The 13,698-nt window shown below is 36.6% G+C and overlaps 1 protein-coding gene across 2 annotated transcripts; it reads right to left on the reverse strand.

Annotated features, from left to right (window-relative positions):
- Positions 1–3,685: 3,685 nt before the first annotated feature.
- LOC137726162 (extra-large guanine nucleotide-binding protein 1-like) lies at positions 3,686–9,858 on the reverse strand. 2 transcript variants are annotated; one of them, XM_068465043.1, is made up of 8 exons: positions 8,701–9,858; positions 8,457–8,594; positions 8,258–8,362; positions 7,988–8,155; positions 7,104–7,287; positions 5,321–5,562; positions 4,918–5,081; positions 3,686–4,410 (listed from the first exon to the last, which is right to left on the reverse strand). In XM_068465043.1, the coding sequence occupies exons 1-8, from the start codon at positions 9,844–9,846 to the stop codon at positions 3,831–3,833; spliced, it is 2,727 nt and encodes a 908-aa protein (XP_068321144.1). In that variant the 5' UTR covers positions 9,847–9,858; the 3' UTR covers positions 3,686–3,830. The 2 variants fall into 2 exon arrangements, with proteins under 2 accessions (XP_068321144.1, XP_068321143.1); XM_068465042.1 differs by having other exon boundaries at positions 5,321–5,571.
- Positions 9,859–13,698: the final 3,840 nt, after the last annotated feature.

The raw sequence follows: 13,698 nt of genomic DNA on the forward strand, positions 1-13,698 counted from the left end.
ATCTGTCCAAAAGTGTCTTTTTGAGTCTTTTGAGTCAAAACTAATTGAGTCCTAGAGTCGAAATTGAGTCTTTTTGATTGTTTTGAGTAGTTTTGAGTCTTTGAAGTTTGTTTTGAGTCATACAAGTTTAGTTAAGAGTCTTTTGAGTTGTTTAAGTTTTTAAAGCATATTTTTACATCTTTGAGTCGATTTTCATTAGATTAGCAATCTCTCCTAATCCCCGGCCTTATATCTATACTACAATTGTCAAAAAGAGGGTTTAATTTGTGTGCTATCTTTTATCACATCAAATTGGAAGCAAATCTCAAGCATATACTGATAGGAGCATATTCATGCAACTTAAATGGCTTGTTCTCGTGCATTTACGTTATGTTTCTCTAGTTATTTTAGCCCTTTATGCTTCTTTTGTGTGTTTTCAGGTTCTAAGGGCAAGGTATGCAAAAGGATGCCTTTTGGAGCCTTTTGGAGCAAATTAGAGATTGGAATGGATATCATATGCTTGGAGCCAAGAGGATGGACGAAATTAAAGACTTGAAGTAGGAAAGTTAAATCCTAAAAGACCTCATGTTTAAGCATCATTGAAGACTCCTACGCATTTTAGAACACAAAAACAACATTCCTTGCAACCTTAGGACATTGTCGTGTGTTTCCTTGTGTCTCCCTTCCTTGCCATGCAAGGAAGGGCTTTGTTCCCTATTTTAAACACTTAAAGCATTCACTTATCATATCATTCACTTATTATAAGCATTCACTTATCATATCATTCACTTATCACTTCCATTCACTTATCACTTATCACTTCCATTCACTTATCACTCACCACATATCATTCATTTATCACTTAACATATCATTCATTTATCACTTAATACATCATTCACTTATCACTTATCATACTCATAATCATCTACACATTTCAACCATTTAAACATATGCATTTCAACTCACATGCATCATCATCATGCAACCAACCTTGCCACATGCTTTCCAAGCTTTCCCCCTTCATCATTAAGCCACATTCACTCCCATTTCTCTCCCCTTAACAGCCCTAAACCGTGCATAATTAAAGGACACCATTCAACACACACATGCACCAAAAGACAACATTGGCATGCATCACATGCATTTCCAACACTTCCCCCTTTGTGCCGTGCCTTCCCTTCCACTTTCCAACCACATTCTTTCAATTCCCACTTCATCATTACACCACCTAAGCCACATGCACTCCCATTCTTTAATTCAGCCACTTAATCATTCAACCACAAAACAATCACACAACACACCAACACACATGCATCCTGAAATTCTTTGCCGTGCAATCACATGCATTTCCCTTGACATTTTCAGCCATCACACTTCATCATTACACCACCATTCACTCTTTAACCCACACACACTTCACACAAACAACATTCACATGCATTCACATGCATTTCCAACACAAAACACACTCAAAACCGTGGCCACCTTTGCATTTCAGCATTCCCATTTGCATTTTCAGATTTCCAGCTTTCCAACCTAGCCACATTCACATGCATTCACTCATAATCATTCACCAAACTTGCAGCCACATTTCCACCCACCTCCTAGCTGTCATGTTCCCTCCATTACTCCTATAAATACCCTTGCATTCATTCATTCAATATCATCTCATTTCATACACAACACACCACAAACACACCACCAAACTTCCTTTGCCGTGGCTTCCCATCTCTCCCTTATAATCCAAACACCATTCCTCTTCCATTTCAATCATTCCCCAATCCATTCAACACACCAACAACATCCCTTAGACCTTATGCTACAATAAAGAGGAAGAGAAGAGGGCCTAAACGTTCATACAATTCAAGTTTGAGTTGTTGGAATGTTTAGGTGTTTCTTTGATTTCAATGTTTAATTTTAATTCTCTTTGTTTTGTATGAGGAACTAAACCCCCCTTGGCTAGGGGGGGATTCGAAATATATGTTTATGCTTGCATTTTGATTTGATTAATTCTAATTACGTTTCATAAGTTGTGGATTCAATTTGTTTAACTATTTGATTGATAACTTATTTATGTATGTTTATTAAGAGTGCACACTTAATTTTCATGCATGAATATGACGCTAGAATATAAGTGAGTTTCACCTAATCGTTATGAACTTATATTCACAAGTAGTGGAGGTTGCTTATAAACAATCGCGTTAAACGAATTCTTGGCATAAGTTTCATGCAATCATAGTAACGAATGCCTCATCAACACTTATAATCTTCATAGAGCGTAATGATTCTTGCTTGTATCTCTATTATGCAATCATGTAGGGGACTTGTGGGGAATGTTTTGGGTTGTCGTATGCAATCATCCAATTCAATAACGTTAGGAAGATTTGAAGGTTAATTAGTGCATCACGGTTAACTTGGGGAGTTGAGAATTAATGATTTATTGAAACGCAATTGGAAATCATTTTATTATGCAAGTATAACATATGTGGAGATGAACCCCGTAGCTAACTTTCCATCCATTTGTTCTTTCTTTTCTTGTTTCTGTTTTCATGTTTAATTTAACTTGTTGTTCAATTATGTTAAACATGTGAAACTAATTTCTTTTTAGTTAGAGGCGAATTTGAAGCCATGGACATATGTTGGTTATGATTTGATTTACTCCAGTTATGAACTCATGAACTTTAGATGTGGTTTACTTTTCTGTTTTGATTAAGAACTTGTTTATGTATGTGGGTTGAGGGTCGACACTTAATTTGCATGCCTAAACTTGATGCTAGGATATAAGGGAATTTCACCTAATCGTTATGAACTTATATTCATGAGTAGTAAAAATCGCTAGTCACGATTGTGTTTAGTAAACCCTAGGCTGGATTAACATGCGTTTTCCATAGTTATGAATGCCTAGTCGATGTTTATGATTTCCATTGAACTTAATGATCTTTGTTAAATGTCTCTATCATGCGTATTCCATGGTTAGGGACTTTGATTAGGAATGCTTTGGATTGTCGTATGCAATCATCCAATCCAATGAATCTAGGGAAATCTGAAAGTTAATTTAAGCGGACCTAATTAACTTGGAGTATTGTCATTCATCGTTTGTTGAAGTCATAACTGGGAGTCAAATTATATGCTTATGTTCATGTGTGGATAAGGAACCCTCTAACTAGTTTTTCATCATTCTATTTTATCAATTTCGTTTTTATAATCTGTTTCCAAGTTTCTGTTTTAGTTTAAATTCATCCAAAACCAATCCCCCATTTATTTTAAAGTGTTAGATTAGTTAGAAATACATTTATTTTGTGTTTTTACGTTTTTGAGTCAGTTTCCAAGTGATTTGCAATCCCTCCTAATCCCCAGTCCAGAACGATCCCTACTTATACATATACTACAATTTGACGAAAAGAGGGTTTAATTTGTGTGCGTATAAATCTCGCATCATATACCAATTGGAAAAATCAATGTCAGTGAAAAAAGTTATGACATGAGACTGTAACGGCAATTTTGGTTTGTTCTACCCGCTCTGAGCGGATGACGAAGCCTTTACGTGTAGTTCAACTCACCTAATCCTTTGTCCTGTCCCATTTTTGCCGCTTTCAGTTTTTTCTATGTACTTAACTGCTTACTTTTCTTCAATAATATAACCAAAAACTAAATTTTAAAATACTTCAACTTGATAGTGTTGCAAAATTACGGACTTCGTTGGGGAAAAAGAAAAAACAGATCTTTCATTGTTTAAACAGAACTTGAAAAAGAATATGAACTCTATTTTCTCACTGTATATCTGTGTTTCCTAGTGCATTTATATAAACAATTTGCACAACAGCAATGGTTGCATTTACAGAAAGACATTTAAGCGGAAGAACTTGCCTCAATGCTAGCGGAAGAGATCTCGTGAATTAATCTGGGTACCTCTTCCTCCCATTTTAGAATCTCACTAGCATATCTAAGAGCTTCATTTACAGTATCAGACTCTAGCGCTGTAACCAGTGAAACAAACAGCTTCCTATCTGTTAGAGAATGAAAGAGTCTTTTGAACTTCACTGCAATATATTGAAAGGCTCGGTGAGCCAACGTGGGGTTATTACTGTTGTTATTGCTACCACTGGGATTTTGGCTGGTTACCGGATTGAAGTCATGAAACCATTCACATCGAGTGAGAGGGGCTTCGTCAATCTTTTCTTCAAGCAGATCATACTTGTTGAGTATCAGAAGGAAGCCTTTTTGGTCAAAGGCTGGATGGGTAACAATATTTTCAAATAGCTGCTTGCTTGCCATCATCTTGTTTATGGAAACCCCGTTAGCATCTGTAGAAAACTCATCGTATTCTGTCAATGAAACACAAAATGCGACCATATCAACATCTTCAAACATCTCAACCAACTTGCAGTTTCCTCCGAGGGTGCTCTGATGCACTCTAATTAGTTGGTACCTGCGAAGAAAACAATGCCAGTGCATTTTAAAACACTGTTTTCCATCAAATAAAATTGCTCAAGTTTTTCTTTTTAATATAAATATACTACTAGGAAATGTTTCAACAACAAAGAAACTGGATAAAAAAGGACCGGTTTAGAACTTCGAATTCAAGATCATATCTTGGAAAAGAAATTGATTTTCAAGTAACTTATTGAGCATCAAACAGTTATATTCCTTACCTGTGTTTTCCTTTATCGGCAAAGCATACTCTCAAAATTCCATTGACTATTGTGTATGTATTATAAAAGTTTCATCTTAACCATGTGTTACGTAGTGAAGACGACTTTTCCTAGTTATAACTAATCTAAAACTGCACAGCAATTTCTATATATTGGGCAAAGCATGTCGACAATAAATTTAATCAGCCAGATTAAGCAAGATATTTGGCCAACTCAATGAAGAAAGATTAATGCATTTGTTGCTCAAGTATAATTTACTTGATGCATGAATCCGGAACTCTAACCTTAACGAAGGGTCATGCTGATAAGGAGGGTCCAGATTGCTATTTCCAGCTGATGGGGGAATTGAGAATTCCATGCTCGTAAGGCTGTTGGATGAGGTGATTCCCTCGGCATACAAGATGTCCGTGTCTGTGGGCTCATAATCTGTCCTTGAAATCTCAACAGCCTACACAGAAATATAAATATTTGAACTGAGTAACACGCATATAATATAGTGATCATGTATTATCCACATTCCATGTTCATATTTAAATGTATCCACGACCTAAAGAATAATTGAAAACTCAAAAGAACTAAAGCTAAAAGGAATTTAAAAATAAACAAATAAAAAATATGAGCAGAAGCACTTTGAGAATGTGAATTGGCTTAAAACTAAAAGACAAGGAACACAGAGCGTGATCTCACCCGATTAAGAAAATATGCAGCTGGTCTGGGCAGCATTTCTATTTCATTCCTCCGGTCGTATGTGGCTTGAATAGCAGGATCCTTCCACAAATCCTCAACAAATGGTGCATATTCACGGGTAGCTGCTGGAAATATGACTTCCAGATTACCAGATACCATAGAGTTGAGGAGCCAATCAGAAAAAGCTTTCAGTCTTGGACCAATGGAATATTTTGTTTTATCGTCAAGCTGGCTTGTATTCCCTATGTAAACTGAATAACTTCAGGCACAACTCCATAATGACAAATACTGATAGCAATAAATTCATACAAAAGGCAAGCATCTCACTTGATGTTTAAAGTTTTAATATGTTATTTATAAGCCGAACGATAACGTAATACAATCATATACTAGAAAGATACATCAACTTGACAGGAAAGTAAAAGATAGTAACCCATAAGAAAAGCACTAAATGTATCCAAAAGGAACGAGCTGTTATCCTATACAAACTATTGATGAGTAAAAAACAACCAACGTTTCAGTTTGTAAAACCAACATCTGGAAAGTACTATAAATAACAAATTGAAAAAAATGATTTTGTCAAAGCTCGATAGTCAGTTGACCCTAAAGTTTTAACGCTTTAGCAGTGAAGGGAAACGGTATTCCCAGACTTTCCAACATTCACTTCTGAATCTTATTTTGTTCCTTTTAATCATCCAAAAGGTCTTGTAATCCCTTCTTTCTACGAATTATTGCATTAACCTGAACGAAATTCCAAGTATTAAACTCCGCCATGAGTTGGACCCAAAGTTATGAGGGATTCAATAGAGATACAAATGTTGAAATCCTAATATATATATATATATATATATATATATATATATGTGTATGTATGTATGTATGTATGTATGTATGTATTCTTGAAACCATTTCAAAATCTAACATTTGTATGGGTATGTCCATATGCACTCTCAAGGTCAAGAAAGGCAGAAATCTAATTTTATCAGTAGTAGCTCATAACATATTATATGTAGTTCATGATATCAGTGAAACAAATATTCTTTATCCCTTATAACTAATTCATAGAAGACAACACATTTTCTTGAACCACTGTTAGACGGGTTTAGAAGATCAATGGTCCAAAATAAAGTGGGTGGACAATTCATTAATTGAAAATCGACACTCACAACTGAGATGCACAAATGATTAAGAGAAACACATAACAAATAATTCACTAGACCAAACAGGTAAAGCTATAGAAACTCAAACAATGTTATCCCTCATCCCCTGTTATCATTATTTGCCAAAAGGATCTAAACCGAATTTGAGTTATCTCTTGTTAACAGTTTATTTACAGCCTTTCTTCCACGTGCTGGATAGGGTAACCCATCTTAATTGTGTTTCTTATACAAACCAAAAATAGTCACAGATCTCATCTACATTTATCCACATAACTAATTTATCATACAGTTAGAAAGGAACGGGGCAACTGACTTTAGTGAAAATGCCATCCAACATAAAAATTACAAATTGATGTACAAAGGCTGAGGGCGAGCCTTGGCGTAACGGTATGGTGCTCCTTTGTGACTGAAAGGCCACACGTTCAAGTCGTGGAAACAGCCTCCTTGCAAAGCAAGGGTAAGGCTGCATACGATAGACGTTTCCCCAACACCCCACACCCACCACAAAGACCCTCGCAAAGCGAGGAGCCTTGTCGGCTTGGGGGTCTCACCTTTGATGTAAAAAAAAAGCTAGATCATAAACATAATGGAGTGAAGAAAACAAAGAATAGATCGATTTGTACCTGAAGGGCCAGGTTCATCCAAAAGCCGTCCTTTTCCTTTTCTCTTCTCAATCAAACTTTCTTCTTCAAACCACTCACGCCCTTCAAGCAATATACCAAGATAACTGTACAATCTGCTCTGGATCACGAACTTAATACTTTGGCGCTCATCTTCAGAGAAAGGAACATTGTACAAGAACTTGGCCTAAAATAAGCGAGTACTTAGTGTCAGAAAAAATAAAGCTATCATTTGGAATAAATTTATTGGAATTAAGTGTTTGGTTTCATTAAGTGCCTTTTAAACCAATATTCCTAGCAGCGCTGTTTTAAACTGGACACTCAACCACCCACTGAGAAATGTTGAAGTTACTATCACATTTCCCTCCAAAAGTTTATTGAATACAATAGAAAAAGTGTACCAAACTAGACTTACAGATGTGGAAGGGAAACAAAAAACAATGTGTCACTTAAAATATAACGACAACATTGTTGTGGTAAAAGAAGAGCACTTGGTTATTAAATAGAAGAACACTGCTGCCGAGTGGATGCACTAATACATTATTAGTACAAACACATCACATAGTGGTGCATTAAGAAAAATACTTACATACATACATACATGCATACATGTATATATGTTTACACATCTCTGATATGCACTCGCCGTCAACTTTTTACAGGTATAAATATACCAAATAAATCAGAAAAAAAAGTTCTTGAAAACTTCAAGTCATGTCAATACTAGTTCCCTGTCAAGTTTCACCAATGATTACTATCATCTAAAGCTTTGTAGGGTAAATAATTTTACTGACCCTGAAGCTACGGAAGGAAATTCACCACCTAGGTTCTGACCTTTATAATATTAAGTGATGGGTAATCGGGTTATTCCTCCCCAAATGTCTTACCTGTTTAAATATAGTGCTTGTACCAGATTTGTGATGTCCAACTAGAACAATTTTGTTAAGCTTTTTCTCTTCAAAGGTGTTCCAGGTGTTCACTTCGTCAGAGGAAAGATTTGGTGAACCAGAAGGAAATGGCAAAGACAAGATGTTACAAACCATCTTTATTGTAGCCTGTAAAGAAGTAACTCCACAGTTAAGGGATGCTTGATCATAACATTAATTAGGAAAGGGCGGAAAGGAACACAATTTATTGCACATCACACGCGTACACACCTTGTCCCATATCTTTCCCTTTACTTGATTCATTCCCTCTTCCTGATACTCCCCATCTGCACTCACCCAGTAGTGAAGATTTCCTTCACATGGCACTCCAGCCAACTGCATAATTCAAACAAAATGCATCAATACAATGTGGTTTGTTTTTCAAAGTATATAATATACAAAAGAACTTGAACCAGTCCAGTATAAAAACCTTCAGCATGAACGCCTCTAACTTAGTGATCTCCCGATTGTTAATCAATATATTTGTATCCCCGTTACTAGCATTTCGTTGTATGTGGCCTCCTACACTCAACCGGGGGTTAATGATTTGGCAAGGCCTATGCCCTTCCTGTTCATTTAAAGAAGAATCATCATCGCATTGAGGTGCAATTTACGACAAAATAGAGGTCCAATATTAACAAGCTGATAAAAATTGAGCTGAGTTCAAAATTTACCTTTCCCCAAAAACCAGATACATTATCGTACCAATAGTATCCTGGTTTTATCTTTTTTGGTGGGTTTCGGCAACTTTGCAATCGAACCAGCTCTTCCTGCGATAAAGGTTCGCCATTCACAAAAATAAGATTGCCTGGCAGTTGATTTGCTTGGCAAGATATCTCGGCCTTCATTATCAGTTCAACTTCCGATTTAGTGAGAAGCCGCTTCAGCATCCTAGAACACTTGCCCAGTTTCCTTCGCCTTGACTCGTCAATTTCAAAACTAATGCAAGTAACACATTTCCTTCCCTCCGGCATTGACCCCATTGCTCTTAGCACACAATTATAGCAAAACTTAGCACCACAAACAATGCAAACCTCCTTCTCCATGAGTCTGTTTCCTTTCCCACATCGATAGCACGACCCTTTCTTCCCACTTCTCTCAATCGTTGGCCTCACTCGCACATCTTCTTCCCCTTCAGAAAGATCAAACTCTTCTTCCTGAACAATGTCATTCGAGTCAGGATCACGGAATGTCACAGCTGATGGCCTTTTGACATGGTGAGGAATTGCATCCGTATAAGCTTCCTCTCTACCAGAGAAAACCTCAGAGGAAAGACTCCGCGAACTCGAACCAGACTCTGATGAACCCCAGTTACCGGGGCTCATATAATTCTGAAAGCCTTGAGCTTCTTGACCATCATCAGGCAATTCAAGCACACCCTCCAAACTTCCAGACAGACTGCCAGAAGACCCCAATTTCCCAGAGATTTCACCCTTATCTGATAAAGTCGAGACACCCTTTTCGCCATTGCTAATTTCCAATTCAGCAGGGGTTACTGAATTGGAAGAAACAATTTCCTTTCCAAACTTTACTTCAGTTTCAAGTTTCGTCTCTTCTTTTGGTTTCTTGGTGGATTTCGCAATCGGATGAATAACAGGGAGGGACAAATTGTTCAAGAGAGAGGCTGAAGAAACCGGAGCAGCAGTTGGGATGTGGCGAATGTCAACAGGAAATGCATTTGGGATATCATAACCCACCGGAGGACCCTTGTACTCCACGGCAAACGAAAACTCCAACTCCATGCTAAAATCCCCACCATCCCTGTCGCCGCCACTAGAAGCCGCCATAGCAGAACTCAGTTTTCTCATCACAGCAGCCATACCGGAGCTCACAAAATTCAGCCAAAAACCAGCGATTCCAACATCATAACAAAACAAAAAATAAAAAATAAAAAACCCACCAATCTTAACCTTTTAATTCGAAAACCCACGAAGAAAAACGAAGATTAAACAAAACCCAGGAAACAAAATTCAAAATTTTCACAAACCCATCAGGGAAAAATTCTGGAAATTTGCCGTGAAACCCTCCAACAACCTCCTCACCTTGCCCCAAATAAAGAAGTAAAATAGAAAAATAAAAGGAAACTCTTTGATGGAAGTCGCAAGTGTAGAGACGCAGACTTGGAGGAAGACTAATTCGTTGACTTCTCATTTTTCTCCAAGCGATGATGTCACGAAATTGCTACGAAAAATTCCTCGTAGAAACAACAAGAGAAGCAAATAGCAACACACAAATGCAAGGCCGACTGAGTCTTCAAACTGAGTGGGTGTGATACTCTGCAGTTACACATACAGAAGTAACTATAGTCCTCCCTTATTCCTGTATGACACGACATCGTTCTGGTGCTAGAAGGGGTATTTTTGTCCCTTTGATATGCGGTAAGAGCTCTTTTTGTCCTCTTTTATTTGGAAGTGAAGAGTTCAATTCTCGTTAAAAATAAAGTTAAACCACATGATTATAGTAACCATATTGTAAGATTTAGCTCCCTATCCTACCCCCTCTAATGTAGATACAATGGTTTATTAAAAAAAAAATTGATAAAATAATAATATCATTAAGTATATCTAGTTGTTAATTTTTTTTTTTCTATAATTTTAGGGAGTTTTAACGAAAAGCCTACAATACTGTTCACTTTAACGAAAAACCATATTTTTACGCTAAAAAGTCAATCCTGATACTATTCACTTTATCCTTTATTTTGTCCTTATCATTAAAACTCAAAATTTTCAAGCCATTTTCATTAGTTTTCCTATAATTTTATTCCCCACACTCATAGGAGAAACAATTCTTTTTAATTTTTATGAAAAAAGGAAATGCATATTTTTGGTATCGATTCTTGAACGTAGTACACCAACTGACCAAAGGAATTTCAGTTGGTGGTTTAATAATTTCCAACAAAAACAATAATGTGGTTTAATAATTAAGCCATTTAATTTCGGGTCTTTGTTGAATTAATCTTGTAAATAATCAGTCATAGGAGAGGAGAGCTTCCAGAAATTTTCTTTCGACTATCAAAGTTTCCAATTCGTCGCCGTGACTCAAGAAAATTTACAGATTATCATTATCTAGTGTGGAATAGAGAGTGCATCATGCACAGTTCATACAAAGTTCATGCAAAGTTTTAACGAGGTCATACCATTATTGCACGCTATGATTTTTACGTATTCTTCACATTTTCTATGACTATTATTGTATCATGCAAGCATCTATAACAAAATTTTGAATGCAATCGGATAACTTAAATTTCTCTCGTCATATATAGTCTAAATTTGTTCACATGCTTGCTCAGCTCGATCTTATTGTTGGTCAGGGTTGTACCTGGCTAGATGATCCTCCGAGTCTAATTTTAGATTTGCTTGTGGAGGACTCTCGCTCTATATGATTTGACTTGTAGTGACCCCTTTTTTGAATAAATCTATTATCGTTTCCTTAAAAGAAAGTCTAAAGCTGCCTAGCGTGAGTGGGCTTTTATTTATTTATTATTTCTTGTTCAAAATTTTCATCATTAAGTTTGCTCACCCATACACATGGAATGTGCGCAAGTTTGCGCATGACCAAGTAGATAGTGCATTGACAATGTATCACCTTTATAAAATATATACAATGTATCCTCCTTATAAAATATATAAATAATGTATTGTCTTTATATTATCATTATATGGTAGATAGTGTATTATCACTTTACTATCATAATATTGTCAATAAATTATAAATATTGCCATGAATACGGATCATGTGCAAACCATGAGCACAACCTAACGTATGTAAGCATTCTATGTTTTAATCTCAGTACATGCAAGAATGACTACAATGACTACATAGTGGGGTATGATAGGCTGTACCCGGGGGTTTTGGGGAAAACAAAACATCAAACCTGCTCTAAATAGGCAAAAGATAATGAGAGAGACTCTGTGCTGGACATTGAACTGGAATGCGATCAATGTATTACTCTGCTTGTTTTCTTCACTTGTGTCAAACAATGGAAATGAAGAAGTAGAGAAGTGAGGAAAACTTATATAATTTCTTTCAACTTTTATCTTTATGTTATTGTTGGCAATGATAAAAAAATATATCTTTATATAGAGGTTTCATCTAACATCTCCCTTAGTGCTTATGAAAAATCTACACAACAAAACAATAAAAAAAATAAAAAATAAAAAAAACTAACACACTATATAGGGCATGTAGCTTTTTGACTTTCATTTGAATGGGCATTCACATCACACCATTCACAATACTCCCCCTTGTACGCCCATATATCAATATCGGCTGCCTAGTTAGAACCTTACTCGGAAAAAACCTATGGGAAAAAAATCGTAGCGAAGGAAAAAGAATACAACTTTGCGTGGATCATTGATATAGTGTTGAGCGCACTTTTGTTGCCTCATTAAAACCTTGCTAGGAAAAACCCAATGGAAAAAGTCCTAGTTGAAGGAAAAAGAGTATAACGGCATGTGTCTTGGATGCTCCCCCTAATGAGTATTTCCCCATGATTCTGCATTCTTCAATCTGACTGATTACTAAGTCGACGTAATCCAATACCATGCATTAGCTTTTGGAATGTACAATTTGGTACATATTTGGTGAATAGGTCTACCAAGTTATCATTGTAATGAAATTGTCTAACTTCAGTAACTTTAACCTTTTGAAGTTCATGTGTATTGAAAAACTTTGGAGATATGTGTTTAGTCTTATTTCCTTTGACGAACCCTTCCTTCATTTGTGCAATACACACTGCATTATTCTCATGAATGATAGTTGGAGTGTTTGGTTTTAAAGATAGGCCACATGAGTTCCTAATGTGATGGACCATTGTTCTTAACCAAAAAGACTACAACTAGATTCATGGAGAGCAAATATTTATGAGTGATTAGAAGATGTAGCAACCAGTGTTTGCTTCGTTGAGCGTCATGAGATTTACACACTTAAGGGATAGTGTTGCAATCCTATTAGTTTAGGAATGTCATTGTGAAAATTTTATCATATTTGGAATATCCTTTTGAGATTCTACCACACTTAAGGGATAGTGTTGTAATCCTATTAGTTTAGGAATGTCATTGTGAAAATTTTATCATATCTGGAATATCCTTTTAAGATTCTACCATATCTCTTAAATTAGTTATTAGCCTATTAGAGTTGTTATCATATTGGGGTAAGGAATTTGTGTGACATCCCACATCGTCTAGGGGATGATCCTTAAATGTATATTCCCATCCCTACCTAGCACGAGGCCTTTTGGGAGCTCACTGGCTTCGGGTTCCGTAGGAACTCCGAAGTTAAGCGAGAAGGGGGCTAGAGCAATCCCATGATGGGTGACCCATTGGGAAGTTGCTCGTGAGTTCCCAAAAACAAAACTGTGAGGGCGTGGTCGGGGCCCAAAGCGGACAATATCGTGCTACGGTGGTGGAGCGGGCCCGGAAAGTAGTCCCGCCCGGGCGGGGATGTGACAATTTGCCTTACCTACTACTATAAATAAAGGCACAATGGGGTGAGATAACACATACCTCACAATTACATATCTCTCTCTTTTGTCTCTATTGCCGCCGCATCCCTTCTGTCTGTTCTTATATTGTTCAGTAAATTAGGCCTACAACATTGTTTTATATAGCCCCAATAATTGTAACTTGTAAACAGTGGATAATCAAGGGCAATACTTTTTCATTAATAAATCA

Source organism: Pyrus communis, chromosome 2 (genome assembly GCF_963583255.1).
Source record: "Pyrus communis chromosome 2, drPyrComm1.1, whole genome shotgun sequence".
Lineage (NCBI taxonomy): Eukaryota > Viridiplantae > Streptophyta > Magnoliopsida > Rosales > Rosaceae > Pyrus > Pyrus communis.

What these genes read in the sequence shown, in the direction of transcription:
- LOC137726162 (XM_068465042.1), bottom strand. Translation starts at nt 9,846, where the DNA reads ATGGCTGCTGTGATGAGAAAACTGAGTTCTGCTATGGCGGCTTCTAGT. An exon ending in TATCTGGTTTTTGGGGAAAG is followed by an intron (nt 8,595 to 8,700) that starts GTAAATTTTGAA and finishes TTAAATGAACAG; the next exon opens with GAAGGGCATAGGCCTTGCCA. An exon ending in GGATGAACCTGGCCCTTCAG is followed by an intron (nt 5,572 to 7,103) that starts GTACAAATCGAT and finishes GAAGTTATTCAG; the next exon opens with TTTACATAGGGAATACAAGC.